This window comes from Zalophus californianus, chromosome 17, assembly GCF_009762305.2.
Source record: "Zalophus californianus isolate mZalCal1 chromosome 17, mZalCal1.pri.v2, whole genome shotgun sequence".
In the NCBI taxonomy this organism is placed as follows: domain Eukaryota; kingdom Metazoa; phylum Chordata; class Mammalia; order Carnivora; family Otariidae; genus Zalophus; species Zalophus californianus.
This window is the reverse complement of record NC_045611.1, coordinates 54564970-54580669: the sequence shown is the minus strand read 5'-3', so window position 1 is coordinate 54580669 and position 15700 is coordinate 54564970. Positions and strand designations below refer to the sequence as shown.

General features: G+C 56.8%; 1 protein-coding gene across 7 annotated transcripts; it reads right to left on the bottom strand.

The window, feature by feature from the left end:
* Window positions 1-1463: 1463 nt before the first annotated feature.
* Window positions 1464-14325, bottom strand: SPACA6 (sperm acrosome associated 6). Of its 7 annotated transcripts, XM_027618416.2 has the most exons (10): window positions 13969-14325; window positions 12225-12333; window positions 11640-11717; window positions 5742-5810; window positions 5071-5094; window positions 4658-4735; window positions 4428-4537; window positions 3907-4063; window positions 3601-3811; window positions 1464-3039 (listed from the first exon to the last, which is right to left on the bottom strand). In XM_027618416.2, the coding sequence occupies exons 1-10, from the start codon at window positions 14236-14238 to the stop codon at window positions 3006-3008; spliced, it is 1140 nt and encodes a 379-aa protein (XP_027474217.1). In that variant the 5' UTR covers window positions 14239-14325; the 3' UTR covers window positions 1464-3005. The 7 variants fall into 7 exon arrangements, with proteins under 7 accessions (XP_027474217.1, XP_027474218.1, XP_027474221.2 ...); XM_027618417.2 differs by lacking the exon at window positions 5071-5094; XM_027618420.2 differs by lacking the exon at window positions 12225-12333 and having other exon boundaries at window positions 13969-14297.
* Window positions 14326-15700: the final 1375 nt, after the last annotated feature.

Here is a 15700-nt window from a genome sequence, read left to right as displayed (position 1 = left end):
TATGTACTGAATTCCACATTTTCCCGGGTTTGCAAATACTGAAATGAGTCAGAGGCAGCCCCTGCCTTCCAGTAGCTCCTAGTCAAGTAAACGAAGAGTGTGATCCGGAGTTATACCCAGGGTGCCCAGACACCTTCCTCTGTGACTTCTGTTTTCATAGATGAGGGACAATTTAAATTATTAAAGCTATAAAAGATGATAAATTTAGCTCTCCTCGGGGGTGCCTGGGCGGCTCAGTCGGTTAAGCCATCTTCCTTCGGCTTGGGTCATGATCCCAGGGTCCTGGGATTGAGTCATACGTCGGGCTCGCTGCTCAGCAGGGAACCTGCTTCTCCCTCTGCCTCTGCTCCCCGCCCCCGCTCCCTCCCGCTCTCTCTCTCACTCTCTCTCCAATAAATAAAATCTTAAAAAAAAATAAAATAAATTTAGCTCCTCAGTGTCACTGGCCACATTTGACCTGCTTCATGGCCACAGGTGGCTGAAGGCCACCACATGGACAGTGCACATCTAGAATGTTCCCGTCATGGCAGAGGGTTCTACTGACATTGCCGCTGCCATGACCATTGACACCTGCCCCTTCTCTTTTTTTCCCCTCACACCCAACATTCTGATCCATCAGCAAACCCCACTGGTTCTACCTTCAGGACGGATCTAGAACCACTGCTCCTCACTGTCACCACTTTGTCCCCGAGCTGCATCTCCTCCCTGGATTAAAGCTGTCCAATTACCACAGCACCTAACGGCAGTTCCTGTTCCCACCCCTGCCCCCTACAGTTTATCCATGCAGTGGCCATGCAACTCAAAATCATATCATGACCCTCCTCGCCTCAAAAACTGCCCATTAACTCTCATCTCAGAGGAAAATCCAGACCTTACAGTGGCCAAGGTCCTGCATGATCTGGTCCCCTCACATTCTCTCTGACCTCACTGCCTACTCTTTCCTAAAGTTCTGCTCCAGATGCCTCCCGGCCACATCCCCAACACTAGGCGCACTCGGGGGCTTTTGCCCCTGCTGTTTTTGCCTTGATCCATGTCTTACTGCGCTTAATTTTCTTGTTTATTATCTAACCATCCATTACAATCTAAACTCCATGGGGCGCCTGGGTAGCTCATTCGGTTAAGCATCTGACTCTTGATTTCAGCTCAGGTCATGATGTCAGGGTTGTGAAATCAAGCCCCACGTTGGGCTCCACATTGGGTGTGGAGCCTGCTTAAGATTCTTTCGGTGGCTCAGTTGGTTGGACGACTGCCTTCAGCTCGGGTCGTGATCCTGGAGTCCCTGGATCGAGTCCCGCATCGGGCTCCCAGCTCAGCGGGGAGTCTGCTTCTCCCTCTGACCCTCCCTCCTCTCATGTGCTCTCTCTCAAATAAATGAATAAAATCGTTGAAAAAAAAAGATTCTTTCTCTCCTTCTCCCTCTGCCCCGCCCCCCGCCAAAGAATCTAAACTCCATGAGGGTGCAGATTTTTGTCTGTTCTGATTTCTTCACTGTTGTCTCTACAGTACCTTGAAAATGCCTGGCACATAGAAGTACTCGGTAAATATTCTCTGAATGAGTGAGTCAGTAAAGGGGACTAGTATCAGTGAACAAGAATGAGTAGATGCCCAGAAGGAACTTATCCTTCAGGTGGGAAGACACAAAACCAAATAAAAAACACAAGTTGACATTAAGTCCCAACGAGTACTGTGCACAAACCAAAATAGGGGGAGGGAAGTAGTCAGAGAAGATGACATTTGAGCGGGGAGCTGTGCAGTGAGAGGGAGGTAGCTCCGTGAGGTCCACAGTAAAGTTATTTCAAGTATGAAGGACAGCATGTACAAAAGCCCGAACATGGGACTGAGCTTTGCATGTTCAAGGGACCAAAAAAAAAAAAAAAAAGGCTAGTGGGGCTAGAGGGTAAAGAGGGAACAAGAAAAGGGAGGTGAGTCCGGCAAAAATAGCGCCAGATACACAGAGTCATCGTGGGGATTAAATAGGTTAATATATGTAAAGGCTTTTCAGGGGAAACCGTAACTGAGTTAACTAGACACAAAAGGGAGAAAACCTTATTCTAGGCAGGAAACAGCATGTAACCTGGTCCTGGAGAGGGTGACAAGAATCATGACAAACGTAAGGAATAAGCAAAGGCCAGACAAAGTGCAGGGTAGAAAGATCAAGGGAGAAGAGTGGTAGGACAAAGCCTGCCAGGTCAGCAAGGGTCAGAACCTGGAGCATCTCAGAGGCCTTGATAAGGAACTGGGTTTTGTTCCAATGGCAATAGGGAGCCACTGAAGGCTTTTGAGCAGTGGAGTGACATGACCTGACATACTTTAAAATATTATTCTGGCTGCCATGTGGAGGATGGACCGGAGTGAGGCAAGGCTGATTCGGGGCAGGGAGGCGAGTGGGGATGCTGCTGCAGTGATCCAGGCAAGAGACAATGGTGACTGGGACCACAGACAGAGGGCAGCTACACCGGATGTTTAGGAGTTGAAAAGGCTGAGCCACGGAAGTAGAAGCGGGGGAGGAATTAAACGCAAGTTTCGGGAAGAGCAGCTGGGTGGATGGTGTTGCCCTCAGCAGGAAAGCCTTGAGAAGGAACAGGCGTTCAGAGAGACATCAAGGGCAGCGCTTTCTGCCCACAGGTCCTGTTCCCATGCTTTAATGAAATCACCTTGTTGCACAAAAAAAACAAACAAAAACAACAACAAAACCCAAAGAGACATCAAGGAGTCCATTTGAGGGTATCGTCTGCAGGTTGAAATGTCAAAGAGACAGCAATCCAGGGAGGAGTCTGGGCTTGTACGGAAAGTCCTCAGCACAGGACCTTGCATGCACCTTGACAGCTCTACATATTACTGTCATTAAAGGAATAGTCACCTGGGCATGTTTGGGGTATGCTGCCCCTCCTCCTACCTGCGTTAACGGTGACCACCTTCAAAGATGAAAGAATCTACAGAGCTGAAATATATTCTTTATTTTAGGAATGAAAACAGGATAAGGAAGTAAGAAAAAGATACCTTTGTTAGTTGCCCTTGAAGTACCATCGAAAGAACATCCTGAGGAAACAAGGAGGCATTTGTGTTGGTGGGAAAGGTTTGGGATTAGATATCTGGGTCCTGGAAGCCTGAGTCCCAAAGGTAGGCAAGGCCTGCACTCTTGGATCTGAGAGAAGAGGGCCTAGGGGCTTGGACTCCTGAAACTGGAGGAGGAAGGGACTGGGGGCCCGGACTCCTGGGTCTGAGGGTAGAGGGAGGTGGGGGCCTGCACTCCTGGGTCCGAGGGAGGAGGGGCTGGGGGCCTGGACTCCCGGGTCCGAGGGAGGAGGGGCTGGGGGCCTGGACTCCCGGGTCCGAGGGAGGAGGGGCTGGGGGCCTGGACTCCCGGGTCCGAGGGAGGAGGGGCTGGGGGCCTGGACTCCCGGGTCCGAGGGAGGAGGGGCTGGGGGCCGGACTCCCGGGTCCGAGGGAGGAGGGGGCTGGGGCCCGGACTCCCGGGTCCGAGGGAGGAGGGGCTGGGGGCCTGGACTCCCGGGTCTGAGGGAGGAGGGGCTGGGGCCCGGACTCCTGGGTCGGAGGAAGGAGAGCCGATGCTGGGACTCCGGGGTCCTGGGCACTCACCACACCACAAGGGTCGCACTGACTGATGCTAAGGCCGCGACGGCCGCGAGCAAGCATTGGTTGCTCAGCGTCAGAGCCTCGGGCCTGGCCAGCAGCTCGCCCAGGCTTGGCCTCCAAGGTTCGATCATCTCCGCCTCCAGCGGCGCCCACCGCAGCACTTCCCGAAAGGAGACCTGGAGCTCGCTCTCCCCACGTGAGGGCGCACCAGTCACTGAGGGGCCACGCACGTCAGCAGGAGCAAGCCCCGCCCCCACGCAGCCCCGCCCCCACGCGCAGCCCCGCCCCCACGCGCAGCCCCGCCCGCACCGTTAAGAAAGAAGTAGAGCCGCGCCAGCGGGAGCTGGTCGTGCAGGATCACGCAAGAGAACGTCCCGCGGTGCGCGGGCTGCACCGGCCGGATCCGCGCCAGGTTTCCTCGGGCCTGCGGAAGGTCTTGGAAGTAGGACACGTCCTGCGTCCGGACCTGCGGGACGCTCGGGCTGAAGCGGCGGGACGAGAGGAGCTTCGCCCGAGCCCAGGTCAGATTCCCTCCGCTGGGTCTCGCCAAAGCGCAACGTCCAAGCCCCGCCCCCGAGCTAGGCCACGCCTTCTTGAGCCCTGGCCCCACCCCTAGCCCCTATTCACTGACCCTTCCCGCACGACACCGCCCCTCTAAGCCCCCTCCTGAGCCTTGCCTCCACTTCTAGATCCAGGGACCCTCCCCGTGCACGAAGCCTGAATCTAGACCGAGCTCCCCCGAGCCCCACCCCCTGCGGCCTCAGCACCCATCCCCTAGAGAAGCATAACCCTCCTCCTAAGCCCTTCGCGCTGGCCCCGCTCCGACTCACACCTCCTCCTGCGAACTTCCAGGAATAGGTGATTTCCTCCTGAGGCAGTTGGAAGTTCACAGTGCAAGAGAACTTAGCCTGATGACCCCGAGTCACCGTCAAGTCCTGAACTGAAAACAGGTCCGCGTCACCGCCCGAGCCTGCCCCCGTCTGGCTCGGTCCCTTCCCTGCTCAGCTCTCGTTCCTCAGGTCCGTCCGGTTCCTTTCCCCTTCCAGGCCCCGCTCCTCACCTGGGCAGTCCAGCGGGAGGTCGCAGACCGTGGAGTAGCACCCGCGGCAGTGGAAACGCCGGGCGACTTCCTGGAGTCCTGTGGGACGGAAACGCTGCACCGGGGCTCCATCTGCGTTCCCCAGTCCGGGTCCCTTTGGCCAACAAGGTCTGTGCAGCCTCCGGGGCTCTAACGGCCAGACAGGTCCTGGGCGCCGCCTTCCCTGAGCTCACTGGCTGGCTCGCAACACTCTCCGGCCTCTAGGACTCCTATTGGCTTGTTTTTGCTTTCAGGCCCGCCTTGTATGAGGTTTGTGAGCAATACCTGCTTTTACTTTTCTCCAGGGCTCTTATTGGTCTCCCGTTGTAGTCCCAGGTCTCGCTCCCGACCACCTCCCTTCCCCCTAAATTCTGAGCTTGGGATGAAGTGCTTACCGCAGGGAGGGACGCAGGCCCGGACTGTGGAGAGAGAGGAAGCGTTACTATTCTGGAAGTGCCCACCTGAAGCTCCCCTAGAGGATAAGGTTGCTGGGCCAGATGCGTTCCTCCGAGGGGGCGGAGCCAGGCCTGCCGCAGCCCGCCTAGGGGGCGGAGCTAAGCCTGCAGCATTCCACTAAGGTCAGGCACAGGCCTGCCGACTGAGGAGGCGGGATCAACCCTGGGGTATCCCACTGAGGGGGCGGGGCTAGGTCCTGGGCGATAGTTTCTGGGGACAGGGTCAAACGAGGGGGCCCAATTAGAGAAGAGGTGTGGCAGGCTACAATTCGCCCACTGAGGGGGCCCAGTTGGAAAGAAAACATCACAGAGTGCGCAGGGCCAGAAGGAGAGATCCAGCGAGAGGACCGGGCTAATCTGGGATGGAATCATCCCAAGATGGGGTCCCAGCTGGAAAGGAAACCTTCCATTGAAGCAGGGACCAGATTCTAGGGTGTTCCTCATAGGGGAAGAGGCTCAGAGGGACTGGGCTAACGGGAGACGGTGACTGGCTCAGGATTTTAGAACAGCATATGTGTGTGTGTGTGTGTGTGTGTGTGTGTGTGTGTGTGTGTGTGTGTGTACAGGTACGTGTACGCACGCCCGCCCGCCCACCCGCTGACTTCTTTTACCTTCTTTAAGCTGCATAATGACCTTCCGCATTTTCTCCGCAGCATCAGGAAAAGCCACCTTAAAGGAGCCTGGAGGGTGGAGGGGGGCCTTGTAGTAAAGACCCTTTCTCAAGGCCGGTCAACTTGCTATCACAGTGTTTGTGCCTTCCTCACGCCCTCCGCATCCCCACATGTCTAGTACATAAAGCACCCCCCTCTCACCTCCTCCCGCCCTGTCTACCTGGAAGGCTGACAGATCCCCAAGTCTCCTTCCGTCTGCCTCTGGACTATCTTTCTGATGGAACCCCTCCTCTGTATCCTCTGCGTTGATCTTGTTGAGAGGAAAGGGGAGGATAAAGATCAAATTCCTCACCAAGTTCTCCTAGGCCCTACAAGGTCTGGCCTAGTTTCCTCTGCTTCTCTATTCCATCCCTGTTGCCCACCTTTCATGTATGAAAACGACCATATTCTCTAGCACCTCAGGGCCTTTGCATGTGCTGGTGTGTTTCTAGCACATCTTTCCTCCTCCTCCTACTCATCCTTCATCTCCTGCCTCATGTCCTCTCCTTCGAGGTGTTCCCTGACCACAAATCTCTAATCCAGTTCCCTATTTTTGCCTCTCAAAGTGTTCCATTCATTCCATTCAGAGTTCTCACCAGTTTACAGTTGTATACATTTATATATACAGTGACCATTTAAGTCTGTCTTTTCAGTTAGTAAACATGTCATTCTTCAGTGCTGTATCCCCAGAACCCAGGGAGGGCCCCGAGTCTTAGCAAGTGCTCAGAAGTATGTGTAGAATGAATTCCAGGATCCAGCTGGAGTGGAGACCACAACTGGTGGCCTCTGGCCCCAGTCCATCCCTTGAATGTGTTATATTTGGACTGGAAAGTATTTTTAAAAAATGAACCAGTTGCTATCGTATAAAATTTGGGAAAGTCAAGAATGTTTGGCATCTCTTTTACAAAATTTGGAAGAGCTATAACACAAGAGACTATATTTTCATGAGGCAGCAATTAGCTAGAGCTTCGTGGCAGCCACCCCCTGGGCATGCACCTGCCACTTCTGCATGGTGCCCAGACTATTCATTTCTACCCCTTTGACTCTTTTTTTATCTCTGTTCTTATGCTGTTGGAGTTTTGACCATTGTAATGGCCTCCAAACTGTAAGATTTTGTGGTTTTTCCCAAAGTGGATGGCTGGCTGGGTTGATTTACCGGTGGAGGTGGTTTTGGAAATTAGAAATGTAGCAGATGTGGGGCACCTGGGTGGCTCAGTTGGTTAAATGTCTGACTCTTGATTTCTGCTCAGGTCGTGATCTCAAGGTTGTGAGATCAAGCCCCGCGTTGGGCTCCGTGCTCAGTGCAGATTCTGCTTGGGATTCTCTCTCTCTCTCCCTTGCCCCCCCCCCCAAATAAATAAATAAAATCTAAAATAAAGAAATGTGGCAGGTGTTATGGACTGAATTGTGTCCTTCCCAAAGTCGTAATGTTGGAAGCCCTAACCCCCAGTACCTCGGAATGTGACTGTACTTGGAGATACAGCCTTAAAGAGGTAATTAAGTTACAATTAGGACATTAGGATGGGCCCTGATCCAGTATGACTGATTGCCTTATAAGAGAAGGAAATCTGGACACCAACACACTGAGGGAAGACCATGTGAAGACACAGGGGGAGAGAAGATGGTCATCTACAGGCCAAAGAGTGATGCTTCAGAAGGAACCAGTCCTGCTCACTCTGACACCTTGATCTTGGACTTCTAGCCTCCAGCATTGTGAACAAATACATTTCTGTTGTTTAAGCAACCCAGTATATGGCACTTTGTTATGGCAGCCCTAGCAAACGGATACACAGGGATTACTAGTTGCTTCCAGATATCTCTGTAGTAACATCACACTGCATTTCAGCTGGGAAAGCACCCCTGGCCCCACCAACCACCCAGCTAAAAAACTGTATTCCTCAATATCCCTTGCAGCTAGGTGTGGTCATATGACCCACCTGTGGTCATATAACCAAGTTTTGGTCTGATTTGTAAGTGGAAGTGTCATGTGCGAGTCATAGGAAGGAGCCTTAAGAGAGAAATGGCACCATCTTATTGACCCTTCCCTTTCCTCCATCTGCTGCCTGAGACTTGGATTTGATGGCTGGAGCTCTAGCAGTCATGCAGAACCACGAGGATAAGGGCTGCATCCTAGGATAGTAAAACAGGAAGCTGGAAGGCGTTTGGGTCCCCCAGAAAATGCAATGGTACTGCCATAGGAAACTTAAGCACCTACCTCAAGACTTCTAGCTGGCTTAAGCCATGGCATGTGAAATGTGTGATTTCAAACCATACAGAAAGGGAAGGAACTGAGCAAGGTGAGAGAGTGGCTGATGTGATGATCCTTGAGTATAAAAGCTGGAGAGAGGGGGCACTGAAGCCAGGAAGTGGGTTCAAAATGAGGGGTCAAGGACTTAGAGGTCTCTCCGTGGCCATAGGGCAGGCGTGTGGTCTGGAGATGGGAGGATGGTCAGGAGGATGTGGTCAGAGTGGGGTGCTCAGATGAGAGGCCAAGATGTTGGAGGAGTCATCCAAGGAGTATCTCTGTGCCAAACCAAGTGACTCACAGGGAGGATGAGTGTGGGGTATGCCAAGTGAGCCATGGCAGGGGTGTGTGTGTGTTACATCTAAGTACGTCGTGGGAATAAAGTAGGGATGGAGTGAAATGTCCAAAGAGGCCAAGGGGTGGAGGTTATCTCAAGTGAACCAGAAGAGGGCATGGGTGGATGTTGTAAAGTCTCCCCCAGAGAGGTGTGTATCATTAGGAACTTCAACTTTCAGACGATCCGGGTTTGAGTCCTGGCTTGTCCATCTGTGAACACACCTGCCTCCCATCTGAGAAATCCATTTCAAATCCTCTTCCCTACATGACCTTGGCCAAATATGTAACTTTCCTGATCCTCAGTTGGTAAAATGGGGACAGTATCAGTGTCTGTTGGGGTTGGGAGGGGGATTTAATGCCATACAATATAAAAGCATCCCGGTGCCAAACTATGTGCCATTGGATGGCTGCATTAGAGAATGTCCATAAGCGCTTAGATTGGTGTCTGGGACACAGTGCGTGTATTACCATCTCCAAGTTTGAGATGGGGAAACGGAGGCACGGAGAAATTAGGAAGGTGCCCGAAGGTCACATAGCTAGGTGTGACCCCCCGTGGTTCAGCTGCATTACCTGTGGCACACACTGCCCTTCACACCACACCACCCACTCCCTGGTTTATGGACACAAACAGTATCACCTGCCACCACCGAGAGCCTTTCTGAGTCAGCGCGTCCATCTCTTGGGGCCTCCACCTGGGAGAGCTGGGAGTTGCCCTTCCCCTCCCCCACGCTCCCCCTACACAAGGCCGGTCTTGATATCTCCTGGGTCCATCCTTTCTGTCCAGCTGGGCCCCAGTTTCCCCCATCTGGAAAATGGGGTTACCAAACCCCACCTGATAGGGCTGGTATGAATATATCCTTTAGGACGACAATTAGCATCAGTAAGTGCAGACACGGCCTCTCCCATGTATGGGGCAGGTTTGGCAGAGTCAGAGCCATCATCTCCCTCCCCCTCCCCCCTCACGCTTGCCCCTCTCAGCTCAGCCCTCATCTTGGGGCTGCGACTGGTCCGAACCACCGCTCACCGCCTCCCCGGTCTCCCTGCTTCTGCCCTTGGCCCTCGTGGCCGTGGTCTGATCCTGTCTCTCTCTCTCTCCCTAAAATCCTCTGATGGCTCCCCCCTCGAGAGCGAAAGTGGAAGTCAGTTCAAGGGTCCACAAGGTCGGTTCCCCAAGCGTGTTCCTGGAGCAGCTGCGGCAGTGGGCAACTTGTTAGAAAGGCTCACTTCCTGGCCCTACCTCAGGCCTACAGGGCAGAAATGGAGGGTGGCACCCAGGAGTCTGCCTTTTCACAAGCTCCCAGGAGATTCTGGCACACACTGGGGCTTGAGAACCACTGGCCTATGAGGTCCTACAGGATGTGGTTCTTTGCAGACTCTGACTTCATCTCCCCCTCCCCCCTTGACTCCACTCCAGCCCTTCACACTGGCTCTTCCCTCTGCCTGGAACAGCTCTTTCCCCTGATTATCTGTATGGCTCTGTCACCTGGTTCAGGTCTTTCCTCAATTGGACCTTCTTTTTTTTTAGTTTTTTTTTAGATTTTTTATTTATTTATTTGACAGAGAGAGACACAGCGAGAGAGGGAACACAAGCAGGCGGAGTGGGAGAGGGAGAAGCAGGCTGCCCGCCGAGCAGGGAGCCCGATGCGGGGCTCGATCCCAGGACCCTGGGATCATGACCCGAGCCGAAGGCAGTCGCTTAACGACTGAGCCACCCAGGCGCCCCTCAATTGGACCTTCTTACGTGCAACTCCCCTGACCAACCTATTTAAAATAACCACCCCACCGGGCACCCTGTTCCCTTTCCCTCCTGTTTTCCTCCACATCCTGGATTACCAACTGACACACTGTAGTATTTCATTGATTATGTTGATTGTCTGCCCCTCCCCCACCCACCCCCAATATAAGCGACCTGAGGGCTAGTGGTCTACGGATTTGGTCACAGCTATGTCCCCAGTGTTGTTTCTGGCACATTCGATGAATACCTGTTGGTCGTATTGCACCAGCTTCTCCCGGCCTCCAGTCTGTCCCCTTCACAACCCCAGAGGGTCTTTCCATGCCTAGAACTGAGCCTGCCCTTCCCCTGCTCACAGCCCTGCGCCTTCAGGACAGTCTCCAGTCTCCTTGACCTTTCAGTTAAACCCTGGGCCTGTGGTCTAGCTGCTTCCGGGACGTCCCCCAAGTCCCTCACCGTCGCTATGTCCTAGCCCCAACTCACCATCTGCTCACCCCTGCTCTTTCTCCCGGGCTCCCCGTCTCAGGGAAGACCCAGTGCCCACCCTCGCATGGAGCTGGACCCTGGGCGCTACCCATTCCCAACCCCAGTCCCCAGACGGACCTTCAGACCCAAGCCCCGTCCCTCCTGCCCTTGACTCTCTTCTTCATCCATGCTGCTTCTCCACCTTCACAGCCCCGCCCCAGCTCAGGCCTCCCTCACCCCAGCCTCCGCCCAGGCCTCCAAGCCTCCACCCAGGCCTCCCAGCCTCCACTGCCTCCCCACTCCATTGCGTCCCACACACAGCTCTAGGGAGGTCTTCTACACACAGAACTGGACTTGTTCCTGTTCTCTTCAAAACCTTCTACGACAAGATGGCCTAAGTGGGGAGAAAGGGTGTTGTCTGGAGTCCTGAGCACCTCCCCTCACCCCAGCTTTGAGTTGCTCAGGCCTCTCTTTAGGGTTGGGGGACCTGTAGCTGAAGTCGTCTTCATGCTGACCCCCCGGACACCCCCTGGGTGGACAGGAACCTCCCCATCTTTCAGGACCGTCGTCAGAAAGCTTGGTGGGCAAGAGCAGAAAACAAAGGGTGTAACAGCAGTTGTAGAAATAAGCTCTGAGCCCTGGACCAACGACTGGCCAGTTTATGCTGCAAGCATTGCTCCGCCCTCCTCATCCCTCTCCCTCCGAGGTCCGGCTGGTCAGGAGGCTCCTCCCTCTCGGGGAGGCAAGGCCATTGTCCCACCTTACAGGTGGGTAAATTGAGACCCAGAGGGAGGCAGTAACACATCCAAAACCTCATAGCCAGTGGGAGCCACACAGCCAGTTCAGAACTCACGTCTACCTGATCCCGACTAGGATTCAGACTCTAGGTCATTTCTGCACTCTTATTTGAGCTCCCCACCAGCATCTGACCATCCCTTCCCCCCAATAAGTAATCAAGCTCACTCAGCTTCCTAGCACTGCCTCCTCCAGATCTGCCACAGTCTGGGGGCACCCCTGCACCCACATCCATCTCTCGGGAGTTTGCACCCCATGTCCACCAAACCATCCCCACCCCACTCACCCTGGGCAGTGGCCATCTCCTGGAGAGAGTGGGTCATCTGGGTGAAGGCATCATGCAGGTGGCTTCTCTCATCGTAGTCTGGGAGTAAGGGTGGAGGACAGACGCTGGGAAAAGCAGTTCTCTCAACACCGCGTCCACGGTGTGGACATTCTCTGTCTCCCTAAGACACCTCCTGTCTCCAGATCTCTGTCCCTGCCCCACTGCTATCCCCCAGCTCTGAGTCTGTCCCTCCCCCCAGTGTCTGTCCTGCCTTCTCAGAGTCTGTCCCCCATCTCTCTCCGCCTCCCGGAGTCTCTCCGCCTCCCGGAGTCTGTCCCCCATCTCTGTCCGCCTCCCGGAGTCTGTCCCCCATCTCTGTCCGCCTCCCGGAGTCTGTCCCCCATCTCTGTCCGCCTCCCGGAGTCTGTCCCGCACTCTGTCCTCCGCTCTGAGTCTGTCCCTCAGTCTCTTATCCTCTGCTCTAAGTCGGCCCCCGCGCCCCCTCTCTGGGCGAATCTCTCAGTGGTTCTCCACGCTCTCTGGAACCTCCCTGTGCAGACACCGCCCCCCCCCCAGGACCCTAGAAGAAGTGGCAGGTCTCCTCACTGATTTCAGCGTCTAGGAGGCCCTTAAAGGCGGCGGTGAATGCCTCCTCACACTTTTCCAGCTCGGGGCCCTCTATACCAGCAAAGATCTGGCAGATGCGGACACGCTCCTTATGGGATGTGAAGCAGAGGAGACAGGCCCAGGCGGGGGTCCTGAAGACCACGAGGGCTACCAGGGCAGATGGGACAGCACTGCCTGGGGCCAGCAGGGCCATAACGGAGGGTCTTGGCCCAGGGAGAAGCTGGTGACCTTTGTGAGGTCACCACGGGGCGGGGGAGGGGCACGTGGTAAGGGGGCAGAGGTTGGATTTCTGCGGCTGGTCAAATGGCAAGCTCTGGGTTTTCGGGGAGAACGGGTGTGAGGAGTCAGGGGTCAGGCGGGCAATCCCCAAGCTTGTGGTTAGGCCGGACGCCAGGCTCCCAAGAACCTCACCTGTGACCCTGGATGTCCTCACAGGTTAAAGGGTCTCAGGGACCCAGAGGCCGGCAGTGTGGTGTGTGGCGGCCGGACAGGCCCTGGCATGGGGGTGGGGGGGGGTCCGAGTGGAGATGGCACAGAGATACCGTGAGAGCCCGAGAGACAGAAACGGAGACACGGAGAGATATCAGGAAGCACAGGAAGAGAGAGATGGAGAGAGAGCCTGAGAGGCCGCTGTGTAGACACACAGCCGACTCCAGAGACACAGTGGAGATGGAGAGACGGAGGGGGCAAAAGAGCGGTTTCTTCCTGGGACGGAAACCCCGGGAGGGAGGTGGGAGGAGTGAGTGCCAGGACAGGAGAGGCGGCCCAGCTCCCCCTCGCAGGGTGCCCCGCATGGGGCAGCGGTCAGGCGCTGGGGTCCCCGCCGGGCGTCCCGTGCAGGGCGCAGCCTGGGGAAAGCTAGGAGGCCGTATAGTGATCTCCGTGGGTGTCCTCCTCAACTATACAACCTCCTACCTCAGCCCGGGGGGCGCGGCAGGTGGACAGACAGACGGATGGACGGACAGATGGGGGCCCGGAGGGCCAGGGAGGGTGGGGAGGGCCGGGAAGACCCCAGCCGCGACGGTGAGCCCCCGACACGGACCCACAGACTCGAGCTTGTGTGCGGCGAAGGCCCCGCAAGGTCGGTTCTACGGGTGGGTGCCAGGACCCAGGAATCCGGGCCCCCGGCCCCCTCCTCCCCAGGGAGCCCAGGAATCAGTCCCAGGGACCCAGGAGTTCAGGCCCCTAGCCCCTTCCTCCTCAAAGGTCCCTGGAGTCCAGGCCAGGAGGCCCCTCCTCTCTCAGACACACAAGTCCAGGCCCCCAGCCCCCTCTCTTCCCTCGGACCTGGGAGTCCAGCCAGGCCTGCCTCCGTGGGGAAGGCACAGCCGGGCTTCCTGGATGCAGAGTCAGAAGGAACCTCACCTTTCAGAGTTTGGCCCCTTGGGCAAGCAGCTCCCTACCAACCTGTCAGATTCTGGAACCCAGGACTAGGGCGGAGGCGTGGGATATGAAACCTTCAAACCTCTCTGGATATTTTCCCCCTCTCTCATTTCTTCTTTGGGCCTCCCATCATTTATAATGATGACAGCTATGATCCCTGAGCACTGACGCTGCCCCAGGCCTAGCAAGGTGCTGTCAGCTTCCCCACTGGGCAGGGGAGAAGGCTGCCCCGGGGAGATCGGGAGAGGCTGGGCCGGAGCCGGGCAAGCGGGAGGAGCCGGGGCCCGGTAGGCGGTGGCCCAGCACCCAGCCTCGCCACCCAGGGGCTAAGAGTGCGCACCTGCGAGTGGCAGGTCGGCCTCTCCGTCCAGTTCTGTCTGTCTTGCTCTCCCCGTCCCACGCTCCATCTCCATCTTTCTGGCTCTCTCCTCCTGCTGTCTGTTTCTGCGGCGCCTGGTCTCCGCGGCAGCGCCCGGCTTACCTGGTCTCCACCACCTCCTGCGTCTGCCTCTCCGGCTCCGCATTGCTCATTCTCCGCTCCTGTCCTCTCCCCTCCGTGGTCGCGGCGCTCTCCCTCGCAGATGGCCTCGCCCTCTCTCTCCTTTCTCATTCTTTTTTTCCCCCTTCGGTCTCTCTTCCTCCTCCTCCCTCCCTCTCTCTTTGTCTCTCGTTCTCTCAGTCTCTTCCTACCTCAAGGTCTCTGTCTCTGGCCCTCTCCCTTCCCCTCTCCTCTTCTCTCCCTCTCCCATCTCTGTCTCTTTCCTCCCTTCCCTCCCCCCCACCCTTCTTTCTCCCTCCCTTCTCCTTCGCCCCCTCTCTGCCTCTCTCTCTCTCTCTCTCTCTTTCTCCTTCCCTCTCTCCCTCCCCCTCGCAGCTCGGAGCCAGGTCTGGAGCTGGGGGTGGGGTGGGGGTGGTTCGAGAAGGGGCCCAGGGCTGGGGTAGCGACCTGCTGAGGAGGGGGAGGAGAGGCGGGAAGGGGGGCGGAGGAGGAAAGGAGGAGATGGGGGGCCAGAGTCGGGTCCGGCTCTCATCCCCCTTCCCTCCTTCCCAACCTCCCAGACCCTCAGGCGGGGGCGAGAGTCAGGCCAAGGTGGGGAGGAAGGGGAAGGGAGGAGGCTGCCCCCGCCCCCCCACAACCTGGCCCAGAGCCCAGGCCGGGTTCCCAGCATGCCCCGGGGCTGCCTGGGGCCTGAGGAGGGGGTGAGAGGGGAGCTGAGAATCTTAAAGATTTGCAGGACCCGAGCATCCCCCCACTCCCTCGACAAATTTCTCCTTGGGGAAACTGAGACCCAGAGAGAAGGGTCGGGACTTGTTCAAGGTCACTGGACGCGGCGTTGATGGAGACATGAACTCTCCGGGCCCACAGGCCCGATTTGGGGAAGGGGTTGGCGCTGGACTTCCCTCAGGTCTGGGTCCCCCTCCCCCTCTCTGCAGACCCTGGGGAGCCCCCAAGGGTCAGAGAGCAGACCCAAACAGTCTGGCACCATGGCAACCGGCTGGCCCCGCCCCCTTAACCCCCGGAGGGCTGGGATCCAGCTGGGGCTTAAAGAGGAGGTGGGGACGCCTGGGTTCGGGGGAGGAAGGGGAGAGGGGCCCGGACTCGGTCGTTTTGGGAAGGGTGGGGGCTGGGGTGTGGACTCCCCGGGCTGCGGGAAGAAGAGGCCGGAGGCCCAGGCCCTCTTGGGTCCTGGGGTAAAGGAGGCTAAGGGTTCGGATTCTGGAATTCTGAGGGAGGGGGCTGGATTGCGGACTCCCAGGTCTGAGGGAGGAGGGGGCTGGGGCCTGGAATCCCAGGTCCCCAAGGGAGCCTGGATGCTGGGCCTCTCCTCCGCCAGACATCCCCTGCCCCCGCCGCTGACCCTGGCCTGTCTGGCAGCCCAGACAACCTCCCCCCCCTTCCTCCGCCCCCACCTCGAACGGCTCACCCTTGACCCCTCAAAGCCCCGCAGCCCCTTCCCTGCCCCTCCCCCTCCCCTCTAGCCAGACGTTAACCCTTCCGCTGCCGGAGGCACCTCCAAAGCCAACCTCTCTCCCTCCACCTCCCCTAAGGGCTCGGGCGGGCATCTTGCCCC

Excerpts from the sequence above, each read along its gene's own strand:
- SPACA6 (XM_027618416.2), bottom strand. The coding sequence starts at position 14,238 with ATGAGAAAGGAGAGAGAGGGCGAGGCCATCTGCGAGGGAGAGCGCCGC. Across the intron at positions 12,334-13,968 it reads GGCCGACCTGCCACTCGCAG|GAGCGTGTCCGCATCTGCCA; the intron begins GTGCGCACTCTT and ends ACATCCCATAAG. Across the intron at positions 3,040-3,600 it reads AGTGCGACCCTTGTGGTGTG|GATGTTCTTTCGATGGTACT; the intron begins GTGAGTGCCCAG and ends TTGTTTCCTCAG.